At 39.4% G+C, this 18,805-nt stretch overlaps 1 protein-coding gene across 3 annotated transcripts in view; it reads left to right on the forward strand.

The window, feature by feature from the left end:
• The window catches only part of KLHL14 (kelch like family member 14), a 62,048-nt gene extending 49,611 nt beyond the window's left edge, over window positions 1-12,437 (forward strand). For all 3 annotated transcript variants that reach the window (XM_081873692.1, XM_081873691.1, XM_081873693.1), the window contains 4 exons: window positions 6,074-6,264; window positions 6,367-6,525; window positions 8,650-8,807; window positions 10,695-12,437. In XM_081873692.1, coding sequence (XP_081729818.1) covers window positions 6,074-6,264; window positions 6,367-6,525; window positions 8,650-8,807; window positions 10,695-10,835 — 649 coding nt within the window. In that variant the 3' untranslated portion in view covers window positions 10,836-12,437. The remainder of the gene's footprint in view (window positions 1-6,073; window positions 6,265-6,366; window positions 6,526-8,649; window positions 8,808-10,694) is intronic.
• The last annotated feature ends 6,368 nt before the right edge of the window (window positions 12,438-18,805 follow it).

Genomic DNA, 18,805 nt, shown 5'->3' on the forward strand with positions numbered 1-18,805 from the left:
ATAAAAATAGTAATTGTAAAAAAAATGCAGTATAATCGCAAATAAAAAATGAATAAACCAGTAATAATAAGACAGGCAGACATTAAGTTTGAAACTAAAACAAATATAACCAAGACCCACTGCAGCAGAAAACACAGCAAATAAAAACTCGTTCGAGAAAAATTCAGTAACACTAAAACATGATAGGGAATAAAATTATGTGACCCTGTCTGGAGAGCCCATCCACATGAATCATTCTCTGGAGGGAGAGAACATGGATTCACTTCTTCCCCAATAAGTATTCAGCCAACCATCTGTTGGGCACTGCAGAGTCTGTACCTCTGCACAGCACTGCACTGGGTGCTGAATACTAATCAAAAAGGGCCTCTGCAATGAAGAGTCAGTATTTGTTAGTTAAGAAAACTGGGACATGATCCATTTATGCCCTCCTGATTTCATCAGGAGGGTTAAGTATGCATTTAACTTCCTCCAATTGAATTTAATGCAAATTAAATACTTTATTTTTTGCTGGATTGTTTCCATTTTTTAAAAAAAATGGTTGTAGTACTGCACTTCAAGTGCAATTGCACCCTCTTTGTGACATAAGTTGGCCTTTGCACTGAAGTCCTAGCTATTGACATAGTTGGTACAATGCTGATGAGGCTGAAAATCTGTGACTTAGATGTACCCCACTTTAGCACATGAGCAAGTTTCCATACAAAGCCAGCCCAGCAGTAACAGATGGTCAGCTCCGCTCACCTGGGGGGCCATTTTGCTGAGACGTTGATGGAGGGCGGTGACCTGCCTCTCCACCGTGGACTTTCAGAAAGACCAATGGTCACAGCTATACCACCTCCAAAGAAATGGTTCCGAAAATGAAAGCAGGAAAAGAAGCATGGCGGAAGCGAAGAAACATCAGAGAAAATGGCTGTCTAAAGCAGCACGGATGGAACAATTTGAAAGGCTATATTTTCTTTTATGAGTTCTCTGCAGTCCCACACATGGGGATGCGCCTACACAGATAGGATTTTCCATGCCCTGGAAGATTTGTTTCTCTTCTGTATTCCAAGAGACCTTCAAGGAAGGTAACAATGTAATAAATTTAGCTTTCAGTTGTTAAAAACAGCACAATATAACATCCAGAATTTCAAAACATCAAGAAACACATAGAAACATAGAGTAGCATAAAAGAGGCACAATATGGCCCTGGCCAAACGGTGGCTTGTAAATTGGAATGAATGGAACAAATTTTCCTGCAAAGTATTTGGCAAACTCATCCTGAAAGGCTCCATTGCAATAGCTCTTTGACCACCTAGAAAAGCTATGTTGGGTGATTCTGAGCAGATGCAGTGGTGACACAAAAGCCATCTTCGCCATTATCACTGTCTCACAGATTAAGTTATAAAATGGGTCCTGGCCTCTGTTTTATTCAATCCATTGTAAATCTTCTGCTATAACTCCTACTGTTTCATCACCACCAGTTCCATGGACTGCCGTAGAGCTAGCTTACCTCTACATAAGAACAGGCTGCTGGATTGCATGTTACATGGGGGGGTTTTGTGGGTGGGTGGGTGTAAACAGTGAGGTCAGAAGGAAATGTAATGCAGATAATTTCATATTTAACAGTGACCTATCACAAAACTGTTGGTTTGATAAAATGGAGTAGACAGAGTCAGCTTCTTGGTCTTTAATAGGGAGCTGGCCCCTGTGTCCATACCTCTTGTATGGCCTACTGTTGCTGCTGAGTAGCTGTCCTATTTAGGGGGATGTCTGAGAGCAATTGGAGGTCTGCCACCCAAGGCTTATGTGTGGGACATGTCTGTCCTAGATGAACAGTAGATTATTGATGATAGGCTCAAGTGGCTTTGGCTTGGCTGCTGTGACATCAAGTGGTAGTTTGTCATTTTCTCTTCTAGATCCGTTGTGTAGAAGATTGGTACCTAAGAACAGTTTGGCTTTGTTGATCTGATTTTTCACTTTGGGTGTTTGATGTGAATTATTTTAGCTGTGAGGCTCTGTCCAATCCTATGAATCTGAATGGATGTTGTTATATCATAGAGCTCAGCTGTAAACAATGAACTCTTTAGTGTGCTCTGGGTGGAAGCTGGAAGCATGTAAGTATGAGTAACAGTCAGTAGGTTTCCTATATAAGGATGTGCTTATATGTCCATTAATAGTTACACATTCATGTCCAGAAAGTGAACCTCTTGCACAGTGTGTTCAAGACTCAGGTTGATGGTGAGGTGATGTCCTAGTGGAACTGCACAAGTGATCCCTTACCATAAGTCCAGATAATAAAGCATGCCGAAATCTCAAATGGACTCTCATATTCCCTGGCTGACTTTGACAGCTATACCTGCAAAAATTACTGTGGCAAAGTCCTCCCTAAAGATGACATTTGAGGCAAAAGCATCCTCATGGACTCCACCAGCTGTGATTTTCTCCAGGAGCAGCTTCCTTATCCCCCTATTTAGTCTGATGGAGCAGTATAGTTCCATTAGATTGACTGTGGGGTTTAGGGTTGTTTCCCTGTAACAGGTGTGTGTTCAGCAACACATCCTGGCTTCTGTCCCTACAGTAGGAGATTGTCTAGAAGGTCATGATCTAGGTTTTGGTTGTGCTCTCTGCCACGGTCAGAGAAGTGAACTAAGTGGGAAGGTGCTGTCTCTGCCCTCTCATCATGTAAAACTTGCTACTGCACTTAACTGGCAGGATCCTGTGCTCCTAATCTTCCAGAGATAGGGTAGCCAATGTGGTGCCCTTCAGATATTGTGGACAACAACTCCTACCACCCCTGTCCATTGGCTATGTTGGCTGGATAGGATGGAAATTGCAGTCCACAACATCTGGAGGGTAGCTCTCTTTGGCTGTCTTTTTTCCAGAGCTTTCTAGAAAGTTTCACCAGTAGTCTATGCAGGTGCATTCTCCTATATTCCAGCGTACCCACTTTTCATTGTTCACGCTAAAGCAAAGAAAGACTAATTTGTCAAATTACATAACATATATTTTTTGATTAAAATCACTTCAGCTGATTTTAGGGTCTCTCTAAAAGGGTTCTTAGCATTGGTATGATCAGTAATAACTCTGGTAGCTTTTCAATCTAAGACTGATAATCAAACTTCAAGATTCAGGGCATAAATTCATTGCCTTTGGGGATCAGGAAAGAATTTCTTTTACTTTTCCCATGTAACTGCATTGTAAAATTTAGCCTAAGTTCATTGCAGAGACTTTTCACAAGCTACTGCAGGACCTGTAGCTGGACTAATATCCTGATCCACAAGAGTAATTTGATGTAATTTCTTTTACTAGAGATGGCTATATATTTCTCAGGACTAGATGTATATGAGGGGATGATTTCTTTTCTAAACTGAATTTTTAGTGCAATATTTTATCATGGAGGACTTTTTATAGCAATTAAATTTTACATTAATTAACTAGAGCTCTATGGCTCAAGTGTAATTTATTTAGTGGAAAAGAAGGATAAGGGAAACTTAAAATCTTTACTATTGGGAGTTTGCCCATAAAACACACATTTAATCTGAAGAATGAAGCAGGCTGACTGTTACATTTCTGCTCCTAACAGTGACACTATGTGGATGAAGTCAAGAATGCACATAGAGGATACATTTATGAGGAAACTTGTTTCTAAAGATAGCTGCAATGGAAAACAACCATTTATCGTCTTAGTCAAACAGACATAACCTCCATCAGATGAAGTTTTAAATAATGTGACTCAATCTGGATAGTTAAAACATATCTTTTTTATATAAAAAAATAAGCATATGTCTCACATACGTATTTCTCACAGGATAATAAAGTGTTTTATTCATAACATTTTAAATTCCCTTGGTATTAAGTAAAGCTTTCATACTGAAGGAGCAAATAAATGATTGACGCTGATGTGTGCAATGTAATGCATACAAACATAACATGAAGAGAACGTGTGCATTTCTGAGAGAGAGCCTGAGTCACTGAGAATCCAAGAGCATTTTAACAGTACTCTTTATTTTTCAAGGAAGTGAGTCCTTGCATGTTCACATGCAAATCTTAAAGCTGCTATGCAGATGTAACCAGTGGAACCTGCAATAAAATGTTGAGATGTATCTTCCTTCCTAACAGGAGTGCTTCTGTTCAGGGTTCTAGCTAACTAGTCTCTCCAGTTAGGACATTCCACTCCTCCCCTATTCTGATATGCTCAATCCTCATTGAGCTGGAGGGTGCTTTTTTGTGTGAGGATTGCTTGTCTTAAGTTGTCTTTTTTAAAGACTTCTTGTGCTTCTGCAAACTTTCAGGGCTTTCCCACAACATGCTGAGATTTCTCTTGTGTTTCTCAGTGGCCTCACGTTGGCCGTGATCCTGATAGCACTCATCACCTCAACTTCCTGTTTAAAAGGAAAGATATATACTACATTTGCTAGAAAACATATTTGGACTAAAAATGGACTTTGTTGCAAGGCTCAAAGGTGCTTTCATAGTTGTGTGGGAAATGAAGTGTCTCCTATTATGTTTTTAGAAATAGATCGTTCAGGAGTACTGTACTAAAAATGACTTGAAAGCACAGCATGGTAAGACAGTCTCCATAAATACTGATTCCTTGCCCTGGAACTAAGGAGATGTTCAAAACTTTGTTGAGAGTTAGCCGGATAAACCTTTGCTGGATGGCAAGAATGTAATACAAGGAAAGTTGTTCTATTTGCAGTAGTGCAGAAAAAAGGAAAAAAATGATAATTGAAGAAAAAAATCTGATGATGTGGTTCTCTTAGTAAATTGGGAACAATGACCCATGAAGGACTATAAAGAAAGTGAATGTCAAGATAATTTATTATTGTTACATTATCTATCCTTCCCCTCCCCCCTTTCTTTTTACTTTATCTTACTGAGTTGCTGTTATCCTTCCATGGAACCAAATATCCTAAACATTAATGAGTTCTTGCTTAAATCTTCACTGCCAATAAAATTGCTTTTAAGTTAAACTTCTGCTTCACCTAGTCATTGTGTGGTAATTGACAATACTAAATAAATTGTTCTTCTGAAAGACTACACACAGAATGCTCAGAGGGAATCGTTTCACAGTCCAGTCACACACCCCAGTTCACCAATAGGCCACTGGACACACTGAGGTCAACATGAGCAGGAGCATGGGTATGGAGCATTTGCAGTAAAAAGAGCGAATCAGACATTTCGCGTGAATGTCTTTGTGTGTGTGCGTGCTGGAACCCCCTGTATAGGTGTGACCTGACCTGAACCAATGCAACAAGTATTCCAAGCAGTTGCTTGAGGCAGAACAATTCTAGAAGAAGTCCTAATCATTTAGTACATCTAGCAAGGGGAGTGATATAGTGGACGAAAGTTGGGATGCACTCCAGAATCCTGCAGAAGGGTGTCTCTAATCAGGCATACTAGGAGAAGTGTGCCTCATGAGCCCTTGTGATATCACAGAGGATGCTGGTTCACAATAGCCTTCAATGAAGCACCACCTAGACCTTTTTAAGTGTCCACTTTCCAAAGCTGAACTGCCAGGACTAACAAATGCTGTTGCCCAAGCAACTCACATGTAAGATAAACTCCCAAAATACCCACAGAACACTCTACATCCTCTCTCTGTCTCCTTTCTGCACACACCATCCTTGCTTGCATTTTTTTGAAATCAATAAGCCCCAATTCTTAAGTTTCCTTTGTAGAAAAGTTGCTCCAGCTCCCTGGTCATTTTGGTTGCCTTTTTGGTACGTTCTCCAACTCCATACTATCTTTTTTGTATTCCATATGTAGCTGCTCCATAAAGTCATTATGATGTTGGCATTTTGATTCTTCCTAATGATTCCTTTTTTGTAAATAAGAAATTGCAATGGATAATCCAGAAATCATTACAAGTGAATAGTTTAGGAAATTTTGGGTGATACTTTGGGGTGGGGAGTGGGGAGTGGTCTGAGTTGGGAGTGCACTGTAACCTTTTTTGGAAAAGTCATCCATATTCTCAGGGATAAATGAGTGGGGGGATTCATGTTAGAATAGCAGGTGATAAGTTCTGTAAGACAGAATGATGGAATTAATTCTAGCCACTAGAAACTAACTGCTCTATTTGTTTTTTCTCTAGGAGAGCCAGTTTTTATGCCTGTCGGCTTGACAAAAACTTGTATGTGATAGGTGGGAGAAATGAGACTGGCTACTTATCAAGTGTGGAATGCTATAATTTAGAGACAAATGAATGGCGTTATGTATCTTCCCTACCACAGCCCTTGGCGGCACATGCAGGAGCTGTACATAATGGCAAAATCTATATTTCTGGCAAGTTGTTTTCTAAACTCCCCTTCATCGCAAAACAAAACCCAGTTATTCTTTTAAGGTGGTGTGCTTCCTTAAACTAATGAAGGTATATTTGATTTGTAGGAGGTGTCCACAATGGTGAATACGTTCCCTGGCTGTACTGCTATGACCCTGTAATGGATGTCTGGGCTAGAAAACAAGATATGAACACAAAGAGAGCAATCCATGCATTGGCTGTAATGAATGATCGACTGTATGCAATCGGAGGAAATCATTTGAAAGGTCACATTTTTAATAGCAAAACAATGTAATATTCTGTCTTTTGATACAGACTATTTTTGCTAGGTTATTTAACTAAGTTTAAAACCCTGCCACACAATTTAGCATGATGCTTGAGACAGCATCTTTGAATATATATATATATATATCACTACATTAAATAAATGAGTAATGAATGCTTTAGATAATACAAAAATGGGAACTTCCATTACTCAGAAGCATGGATGATTTGTCATCACTGTAAATTCACTGTAACAAACAGATTATTTCTGACCCAAATTGCCAACAGTATTTCCCTCTGTAAATCGTTTCCCAAGCTGGAGAAGAAGCTGTGCTAAGGCTCTGCAAAGAAACAAGTCCTTAATTTTAGGGGTAATATTTAACAACATTTAAAATCCCCCACTCATCTCAAAAATTGTCTACAAAATTTATTTCTAAAAATCATTATTTGCATTCATCTTACTAGGGGCTACACCCCTGCTTGCTCCACTTGCCAACACCCCTGACCTCCCCCCATTAACCCTCTACAGCCTCCCTTTCCCACTCTATGTAACTACTAAGCTCACTATTCATCTTCCCATCCCATTTCTGAAGCCTCTGTCCTGTTCTGCAACCCTGCCTTGCACGTTTTTTCACCTTCACCCCTATGTCTATTCCTCCTCCTCCTTCTGTGTAACCTTGCACAAACGACCACCAGGGTAATCTCCTGCACCTTCCTCCTCCCACACCTTATAACTGCTAAGCACCTTTTTCACCTTCACCCCCTTTTCTTCTCCCTTTGTACACCATTATCTGCATCTCCCTTTATACACCATTATCACCTTTCATCCCCATTCCTACCACCTTATTTCTCCTTTTCAACTCTCCCTTGCATACAGGCCACACACACACACACACACACATTTCTATCCCTCCTGCTCTCTCCTTTTCAGCAGCCCTCTTTGTGCTAACATGCTATGATGGTGTATGTTACTGTATCTTTAAGATGACAGAATCTTAAGAACATGACTGTCAAGTGAGCTTGTTCAGTTAGAGAAGGTTAAGTTCACTTGATGGATGTTGTACATATATGGGTGTTTGGGATTTTTTTTGTTAATAAATTATCTTTTCTAAATTGCTACTTTGAATCTGGAACAAAGAGAGGTGAAATACATTGTGTGAAGGTTGTTATAGGATATTTGATGGCTCCGCATCCTTTATCTCTCACACATGGAAGGAGAAGCTTGTGTACAATGAGAAGAGAGAAACAGTGAAAGAGAAAATATGCATCTTTTAAACAATGGAAGAAGTTTGAGTAAAGCAAGGGTGGAGAGACCCTGAGAAGAAAATTTCAGTTTAAAACAATAGCAGAGGTTTGAGTAAAGCAGGGATGGAGAACACTGAGGGTTTTTTGTTTTATTTTAAAAAAACAGCTTTAACAAGGAGAAATGGAGAATAGGTATAACACAGAAGCTAACAAAATAGAGCCTTTCCCACCTCCCTTCTCGCTGTACTTAAATCTTGTTTTAAACTGCTACTTTCCCCTCTCAATATCACCCTCTAATTGCTCTTCTCAAATTTCTGCCATTATTTAAAATAGCCACTTTCCCCCTCTCATTATTTCTCCATTCTTGCTTTACTCATATGTCTGCTATTGTCTAAAATACACACCTTTCTTCCCTTTCATTGTTTCTCCCTTATCTCTGTACTCTAATTTCTCCTTCTTCCATTCCTCAGCTGCCTCTGTGAGAGAGATAAAGGACAGGGAGCACTCAAATATTCCATAGTACCTTCACATTTTGGTCCTGGTATTTCACTCCTGGTATCATGGAGTAGAAAAAAACACTCTAATCTCATATATCAGTAACTCCCCATGAATGTTCTTTGGCAGCTAATGGCAGCCAATATGTTGTTTATTATTAAGGAAAAAAGCAAATGTTAGCTCAGTGCTGTAGGTTGTGATGGAGATAACAAAAGGAAAGTATTTCACTTTCTTACTTTAAGAGGTTTTCTCCTGTTCTTTACAATTTAGTCTTTAATGATGAACTTACTAAGGGGGTCGAAGTTTTTTATGTCATTGATCAAGTACCATATGCTCATTCTCTTAAAATAAGTGGTTTCACATTATTTGATAATTGTGTTGTACAGGTTTTTCGCATCTTGATGTCATGCTCGTGGAATGCTATGATCCAAAAGGTGATCAATGGAATATTTTGCAAACTCCTATTTTAGAGGGTCGCAGTGGTCCTGGCTGTGCAGTTCTTGATGACAGCATTTACCTTGTAGGAGGCTACAGCTGGAGTATGGTATGTATCCCTTGTCTGTACATGGATCTCTCGGTTATCATTTGAGAGCATGCTGCAACCATTCTGCTGGAATGATACATATCTAGAATCACGGAATCATAGAATCATAGAATCATAGAATCATAGAGTTGGAAGAGACCACAAGGGCCATCGAGTCCAACCCCCTGCCAAGCAGGAAACACCATCAGAGCACTCCTGACATATGGTTGTCAAGCCTCTGCTTAAATACCTCCAAAGAAGGAGACTCCACCACACTCCTTGGCAGCAAATTCCACTGTCAAACAGCTCTTACTGTCAGGAAGTTCTTCCTAATGTTTAGGTGGAATCTTCTTTCTTGTAGTTTGGATCCATTGCTCTGTGTCCACTTCTCTGGAGCAGCAGAAAACAACCTTTCTCCCTCCTCTATGTGATACCCTTTTATATATTTGAACATGGCTATCATATCACCCCTTAACCTCCTCTTCTCCAGGCTAAACATGCCCAGCTCCCTTAGCCGTTCCTCATAAGGCATCGTTTCCAGGCTTTTGACCATTTTGGTTGCCCTCCTCTGGACACGTTCCAGTTTGTCAGTTTATTTATTTATTTATTTCACGTTCCAGTTTGTCAGTTTATTTATTTATTATTTATTTATTTATTTATCTAAATAAATTGCTGTCAGAATCTTTGATGTATGGAAAATATCTGGCTGATTTATAACCTGCTTTGCAAAATCAGTAGTCATTATTTCTTTTTAAGCTATTAAGATCAATCAATCAATCTCCTTTACTGGCTTAAAAAAAGTGCATCGTATACATGGATCAGAACACAACACAGTTAATGAAACTGGGAATATGGAGTGTCTTGGCCAAATGAGGGTAGTATTCCCAACCCCAATGGGGAACAGGTTTTGTTGGCTGCACTGCAAAGGGTTTGAAATTCAATCTCTAGAATTCTTCACTTGATTGTCTGGAATGCTTCCAGTTGTGGGAGCATAAGTAGTGACTCAAGTTTTAGGCCACAGGTTCTGATTTTGCTCTCAATGCAAGTTGGCCATTTGGAGTGGCGGGATTCTGCCAGCATGTGGAAAGTGAAAGAAGCCGGATCGGACATGAAATGTAGGCAGAGTCAGAATTTTATAGTGGTGAGCCACGCTTTGGTTTCCAGCAGCCTTTGTCCAGTTTCCAGACACATGGCTGCAAAGCTATTTACATGAGAATGAAATTCTGAATTGAGGGGTGAGATTCTAACCATGCCAAGTTGTATGTGCAGAATATGCAAACAATCTATGCTACATTTATTTATTGCCTTGGTGAATTTGTTCTTTATTCCAGATATGAACTTTATAATCAAGCAGTTTTACTGCTTTGAGAGGAAAGAGACTAAGTATATCCCTAAAAGCATGGGGAGAAGAGATGATGTGGGGGAATCTGACTATTCTTGGGCGCTATTATCCAGGCTGGTGACAGAGATTGGTTTTTACCAAGCCCCTGGCACTCTGTCATGATGCATTGCAACTCCTGAGAAGGAGCAGCAGCAGCAGCAGCAGCAGCAGCTATTGCCTCCTGCATTCTGTCTCTGAGTCTCTCACAAAGAGAAAACAGGGTTGCTGACTAGATTATCTGTTATCACTTCCAGCATCCTGCTGAACCCCCCAATTGACTGTCAGGAGCTCAAGCTCCCACTACCTTGCACTTGACTTACCCAAAGCCCTACTTTTGAGATGCCTCTACTATAGTTTTTTTGAAGTTATGACTAAATCAAGGCAGTGTGTGTGCATCTTAGTTGTAAAGGTGAATACAGTGCAAGTTGCAGAGCAACCAAGGACCAGTTGTTTTCTAGCTGAAGCTGTTCAAATTTTGCTTGGATGTCATTTATCTGCTACCTCAACAACACTATGTTGTGTTACAGGGAGCCTACAAATCTTCTACCATTTGCTACAGTCCTGAGAACGGAACCTGGACAGAGCTGGAAGGAGATGTAGCTGAGCCCCTGGCAGGCCCTGCTTGCTCCACTGTCATACTACCTGCGTGTGTGCCGTACAATAAATAACATACAGGAAGTACTGAAATGAACACTGTTAAATGATGGGTGACTTAAATATTTTAAGGGACAGAATTCCTGGTACTACATACAACAAGACCCTATCCCCAATACCTGCATTTATGATTTTAAAAAAGGACTAAGTATAGTTCCCACCTCAGACAGACCTGTATCTTGTCAAACAAGTAGCTTGAAAGCATGGAACACTGCACACGTTAACAGATGACCATTTCAGAGTGATCCTCACTTTTCTCTGCTATAAACCCTCATATCAGTTCTAAATTTAAAAAGAATTCTAAACATCCAAACACTGCCTGGACGAACAAAATTACTATTGTGCATTGTATTTTACCTGCATGGGATCTGTGTTGAAGTCATGGTGATGTTGCTCACAGTTAATTCAAAACTGAGATGCCCAAATGCATTGAACTGCAGAATTGCTTCCCCATTTTAACCCTAATCTCTGGCTGCTGACATGTTTTGCAAGTAACACAACTTAAGAAGACAGATCATAAGAGAGAATGCTTCTGTTCTGAACAGACTGGCCCCTCGTATAGTCTGCTCTGAAATCCCCATGCCTAAGTGTAGGAAAAAAAGTGGAAGTTTTTCAGATGTATCACAATTGAGGGTTTAGGACTGGTGCCAATCTTTGATTTTATTTGCACTAGTGTAAATCCAGAGTAATCCATAGAACCTCATTTTATGATTATGTATATTATTTTGTATTATTCTGATTTAAACATTCTGGCCTATACAAGTAATTCTTGCTTTTTTAAGATTTAAGTTATTCATTAAATTAATTCATAAATTTCAGATACAAATTAACAAATATTTGAGTCATTTTGACTAATAGATTTGTTATTTCCCCCCCCATTTAACACCAAAGAACAAATTCTTTCTTAAAATGTGGATTAGGTGGTATCACATATCATTGGCAAGTAGCTGTAATTCCTTAATCTGATCTACACTGAAATATTTATAAACTAGCTTTGTACCTGTGGTGAAAAGAAATATGGGCATAGAACTACCGTAACAGGTATAAAGTTTAGTTAAGCTCAACTCAGTTCCAATAGGCAGTGCAATTGAGGCAATTTTGAGCCAGAATGGGAGGGGTGTTGAGGATAAACATTCATTTGTGACCTTACAAGGAGAAATGTAGGTGGGAGGGGTTTGGAGCAGAGAAGCAGTGGGTGCAGGAACAGTTAGTATGCCTCCCAATCTATAAATTACACTCTCTAGAAGCTGCTGATTCTTTTAAATTAAAAAGGGCCATCAGGGTTTAGTCACACTAATGTTTAACATCAAGTTGGCCCTATATGATTTCTTCTACTTTAATGCAGTGGTACCTTGGAACTCGAACGGCTCCGTTCTCGAACATTTCAGCTCCCGAATGCCAACAAACCGAAGTAAGTGCTCCGGTTTTCAAACGTTCCTCAGAACACGAACGTCCAACACGGCTTCCACTGTGCAAAAACCTAGCTGTTGGCCAATCGGAAGTCGCGCCTCAGAATTCAAACATTTTGGAAGTCGAACAGTCTTCCGGAACCGATTCAGTTTGAGTTCCGAGGTATCACTGTATTTGTCATATTTGTGTCATATTTCACATTAGTGCTGTGCAAGGCTTTTGTAGAATTGAACACTTTGTCCCTACCTGTCTCCATCCAAGTCCCATTGGAATAAAGAGTACGGGCACAGGAATATGATTTGATTCCTACCACCAATGGATGGAAATAAATTTTCATTTTTTTGCCCTTCTTAGGACTCTTATGTCAGATCCTACAAGCTGCACCACCCCTTCAGCAGCCAGTTCACACACTAACCTATAGTCTGTATGAAAAATAAAATTGTCTATTCAGAAATACAAGACAATATAGAATCAAATCAAGTTTTACAAAAAAAAAAACCTTTATGTTCAAATCTCAGACGCGTAAGGGAACAACAAAGAGGCACAGGGTACAAGTAGGCAGAAGTCATACATCATAGTTGACCAAAAGGAAAGGTAGGAAACTCAAACTATAAGACTTAGGCTACCAAGAAAGTAATAAAACTGATAACAATAAATACTGGCTTTCTTAATACTACTGCTACTGTTGTTTTGCTAATGCTAATTCCATTGTTGTCACTTGCAGAAAACTAGCAGAGATTCAGTCTCTTCAAATGTTGCAAATGAATTGTTTAGGGAACTGTATCTGAAAGAAAGAAAGGAAACATAGTGAAGTCCCTGTTACAGAGTTCCTGAAACTGGAGTGTTTGTCCTGGAAACTCAACCCATTTTTCTTACGTAGTGCAATCTCTGTTAGTTTTGTATTTATTTGTGTTGTTCCGATAAAAAAAAATTACTTGTAAAATAATACGTTGTGCAATCATAACTTTGGGGGGGAGGGTTTTTAAAAATCTATATGTATATATAAATATATGGAAAGGAAACCTGTTACCACTCCAAATGAGAGAACATTTTATGGCGTTTAAAAATACCAGGACTTGCCATTATGTTGTCCCATGCCACTGCTAAAATGCCACTTTAATGGGAAAGATGGGGGATTTCTTGTCTGTTTGAAAGTTCTTTTTTTAAAAAAAGACAAAGATAATTAAAGCATTTATGAGGAATATATGTAAATCTTTCTAATTTTTGGGAAGGCATGACCAAGGAAACCATACAAGTAACCAATAATGTAAATTTTGTACAGTATTAGAATGTGTAAATGAAGCTTGCTTGTAGGGCGAGGGGACTTTAAATAAAAACTTATGTACTAATGCATCTGTCTGACAAATCTCTGCTGCTGACGAGTTTAAATAATCTAACATTTAATGTTTTGAGATCCTTTTGTCATGTAGGTGTGTGAACATTTGAGTTAGGTGACTGTGTAGACCTATTTATGAATAGATGGAAGACCAAATCTTTTGAGGGATTGAATGTCATTTTTTAAACACCTTCTTCTAAAAGGCCAACTCCAAAGTCTATCCTTGCAACTGAGACCTTGTCTCAGACAGAAAGAAGGCAGCAGAATGTGCAAGTAGCTGTATGTTTATATTTTTAAAATAATTATCGTAAATTTAAGAGAGGCTGGTGGCGTGTGCATGTGTGTTGGAAGAAATAGAACAGGACATTTCATTTTCTTCTTGCTCTGTTGTAAGTTTTTAAAATTTATGGCACCCAAAGAAGGCTTACTAGTACTGGAGGTCAGAATGGTTAGTGGGAGGGGAAGATGCACTAATGAATTCTAGAGTGCTTGTAATGCCATAAAAGATTCAGTTAATCTGCAGCATAGATGTTGATCAGTGGAACTGAACTTGGCTCCCTGGACCTTGTCAGATTTATTCCGTGCATGTCAGTGTTCCACACCAATTACAGATTTTAGAAGAGGCTCTCATGCAAAACTCTGTGCCCTAATATATAAGCCAACTCAAATGTAACTAAAATTAAAATCTGACTGTGGCAAATCTCTATGATCCTGATATATGAAAATCCAAATAAATTATTTGTTCACAGAAATGAAAAATAACTTCAGCAGGAAATTTCAAAAAATTACTTATGCAGGATTAATCCAGTTCAATGAATGCATCTTGCGTTGATTAATAAAGCAGCCATGAATTGCAAAGTAAAACTACAGAAGCTGTGCAAGGACATTATCTTTTGTATCCCTTACTGAAGCAAAAGAAGAGCATATACCTCAAAGAGAGACGTGTCCACTCAGTGTATTATTTTAATTGCAAGGTACTGAATATAAACACATTTTTATTGCATTATTATCACATTGGCTTAGCCTCTGACCAGCTGTGGATATATATTTTTTCATTCATTTTACTTCTCTGGAAAACAAAAGTTCCTATTTTACAAGTCAACATGGTGACTTAACCATGGCTCAGCTGCGTTTATTTTCCCTTCTCCTCCTTGTTCAGAAGCAATGCTATTCCTCTTTTCCTCCTCCCCTCACATTTATACACTTTCTGTGTAGTTTTTGGATAAATGGCTTTGTGCATCCCATGATTCCAGACTGTTTTGCTTCCTAGTTCACTGCCCAAATAAATGCTGTAAACGTAATGAAATAATTTGAAATGTGAGCAGTGGGAATAGATATTTTCCCTCTCCCACTAGATAAGGTAGTGTCATTAGATAAGTGGGAGAGGTATATTTGCTGCTCTTTTTCCATTAAGAAGGGAGATGGGTTGAAGGGAGGGGGTGAGTGTGTTGATCCCTGCCCCGTTTCACTGACAAATAGTGCCTGGAAGTCACTGAAGAAGTCACCTTGCACTATATGATTGCAGAGACTGTATACTTTTGAAGCGCATTCTTTCCCTCAAAGAATTCTGGGCATTGCAGTCTACTCCTCACAGACTTCCAATTCCCAGCAACCCTCTAGAAACTACAGTGTCCAGAATTCTTTGAGGGAAAGAATGTGCTTCAAATGTGCTTTGAAGGTACTGTGTGTATGCAACCACACTTTTGTGTGGCTGGAATGTAGCCTTCTGTGCAAAGGTGAGAGTCGCATCTATTGCTCAGACCACTTTTGCATCTGAGCACATCCACCACTGGCAAGGGGCCCCCAGGTTTCCCCAAAGGGACTGAAGCTGAAAAAGTTCCCCCACCCTGGCCATAGGTCTAGCTACACTGTGAAATCACAGCAGGAGCAGAACTGCTGGCGTAAATTCTAAAATAGCTGCTCAAAGCTTGCAAGTGCTCCCAATATTTGAAGTGAACATTGTAGGTACAAGATGGGGAAAGTGGACAGATTGCAAAACCCATTTCTAGCTCTTGGCCAGATATAATACTAATACCAACAGGATTAGAGTTTTGCTCTTGTATTATGCAGGAGAAGTGTATGCTATAATTGACAGGGGGTGAAGGGCATTTCCAAACAGCATTTAAAAGCCACACAGACTATTTTAACTCTCAGACCAAATTAGCTGTGACACTTGTCAGATGGTTAGCTCTGGTGTGAAAATGTTTGGAGCTGTTTTTTTTTAAAGCAGCTGATACTGGGGTGGGCTCAAATCTCTTTCACCACCACCCTGCCCTGGCTGAAGTCATGGGCAAAATTTGCCTGCCTCTATTTGCAATGAAAGAAAAGTTGTCATTGGCACCAGCTGCAAATAGCAGGTGTGGAAGGGGCAAGCCTTAGAAAAGATTTGTGCACAGTCTGCAGCTACCCTTTGTATATATGCAACTTTTGATAACACTAACTTTGTCAAAGAGAAGCAGCATCCCAACAAGCTGATATAGGTGAGGATCACTGGATTGGGGCTACTGAGCTTCTTCTGATCCAAAACAGGATTTGATGTTGATACTTCATTAGCAAAAGAATAATATATTTGTTCTCCCATAAAAATGATGACTGCTCAAATCTTCAACTGGCATAAGTTTCGCTTAATGTAATTTACCCCCCTACATATGTAATAGGTTGTCTGAAGTATTACAATTATGAACTAGATTAATGATTAAATTCATGCCATTCCATATTAATGTGACACTTCTGAACTACACAGTACGTGTGTTACAGCATTTGGCTTTTAGAATTCACAAATGTAATATTCACTGCTGGGATCAGATCATAGAATTCTATATGCTTATGTGTCATTGCTTCACTTGAATACCAGTTTTTCCCTTTTGTTATGTGAGTTTTGTGTGTACATCATTTTCTAATTCCCTGTAGTAATATTTCTGTGTAATATTTAATTACAGAACATGCAGTTCTATACCAGGTGAAAGTACTCATATTTTTATACATAGTTTGGACACAATCTTTTTCACATATAAAATAATTTGCAAGGTTCCTGTTCTTTTTCATTTGTACACAGAACTTAAAGCTACATGACCCATCATTTTCACACAAACAGAATAAAGGAAGAAAAGATTTGCATACAAGCAAGATGATCTTAAAGGAATATGCATTATTCTCATCTCCCATTGGTTGTGTACACTCCTAGTGGGGCTGGTGGTGAGAAAACACGGGCATTTCCAGATTCAGAAAGGAGCAGCTGCCTGCCTGGAAAATTCCAACTCAACCCCAAATTATTGAATCTGGTTTCTGAAGTACCAAACAACAACAGCAACAACCATCTCCTGAAATACTCTTGAGAAGCACAGGAAACTAGATACCATAGTGATTCTGCACCTGAAGGATATCCTTATGCCTAAATCTCTTCTTGCCTAAAAAGTTTAAGATGCAATCTTAGAATCCATCAATGAGACTTTCTGCATCCTGGTAGACCTAATTGAATTGTGTCTGCATATATTAATTAGATCATCTCACACCTCCAGATCCTGGAAATTGTAATTGAGTGCTTATCTTCACTTATCCTAGTAATGAGGTGTTTACCATGATCTATCCCCACTCTAAAAAAAAAAAATTGTAGCATGTTTGTCCATAAACCACCCAACCCTTTGAATAGTGTATGAACAACACCCTTACCATTGTTCTCATCCCATCCCTCTCTGGTTGGTTCTTACTGATAGTCCAGATTGCTACTGCATTGTTTGGTGAAGGATTTCATCCTTATAGCTGTGATTCTCTCTGCCAACATACAGAGGGGGGTGGGGTTGAGAAAGGAAAGAGTATGATGACTTCAAGGAGACAGTGAGTGACTCAGTGCAAAAAGGGTAAATTTCGTCTGCATATTCCTAACAGCGGGGACATTCTGCACATCTCCAGAGTGCACTAAGTGACGCAGTAAACCAATAAATTAGAAGAATGTAAATTCTTTAGTAGGAATTGCACACAGGGGAAAATGCTTCCTCATCCTCATATTTGTTTTCATGGAAATAATGTACACTCTTTCTAAAAATCAAACTGGTACAAAGCTGAGTAAGACATCAAAACCAGTTATAGATATTACGCTGAACTGCAAAATTTGCAGTAGTATCCTTATCTGTTATGATAAAATGTAAGAGTGATCACACAACATAATCAAACCTCAAGTAGAGGAGTTTCCTCCCCTTCAGTTCCATTACTCTCTGTAAGTCTTATTTATTTCTCATTAGATAGATTTAATTATATACTAAAGGGCCAAGTGGCCTCTAATATTAATTTATGGTTTGCTTTTTATAAGTTTTCCAGGATTGCAACTTGTATAAATAGAGTTCATTTCACTTATCTAACAATGCAATCCTATTTTCTACTGATGTCTTTTTGAAATTGTTCCAGTGGGGTATATTTACAGTGGTGTAGCAATGCTATTGTACTGAAGCTAGCAGGGATTTGTAGAACCCCACACCAGGGAAACAATACCAGTGCAAGGGGGGAATGGATGGGTGTGGTTCGAGAGAGTCAGAAGTGGCCAACTTAGACTTCTATCCTTCCTTGGAGGCCATTCTGACTGCCTATGCCGGGCATAGGCAAACTCAGCCCTCCAGATGTTTTGGGACTGCAACTCCCATCATCCCTAGCTAACAGGACCAGTGGTCAGGGATGATGGGAATTGTAGTCTCAAAACATCTGAAGGGCCAAGTTTGCCTATGCCTTTCACCTATGTCCTTCCACAGTTCGGCTTCCATTCTTAGACCGAGGTAAATTTTGCAACACTACTTCCGGTTTTGTGGAGTTCATAAACCGAATAGTTCTTAAACAGGGTTGTTCTTAAACCAAGTGTTATGTACTGAGTTGAATAGGATCCAAAATGCAGCAGTCTGATTGGTCCTAGAACAATAGGATCCAAAATGCAGCAGTCAGATTGGTCCTAGAACAATAGGATCCAAAATGCAGCAGTCAGATTGGTCCTAGAACAATAGGATTCAGAATGCAGCAGTCTGATTGGTCCTAGAACAATGCAGCAGTATGATTGGTCTGCAGGAGCCACCCAATCCAGCTCCAGGTAGAAGTGAATCCACAACCTGATTGGCCTACAGGAGAATCCCAGAATTAGCCAATCACGTGCAGCCCATGGTGTAAATAATGTATAAAGGTAAAGGTAAAGGTACCCCTGCCCGTACGGGCCAGTCGTATCCGACTCTGGGGTTGAGCGCCCATCTCGCTTAAGAGGCC

Source organism: Podarcis erhardii, assembly GCF_964252035.2.
Source record: "Podarcis erhardii genome assembly, chromosome: 8".
Classification (NCBI taxonomy): domain Eukaryota; kingdom Metazoa; phylum Chordata; class Lepidosauria; order Squamata; family Lacertidae; genus Podarcis; species Podarcis erhardii.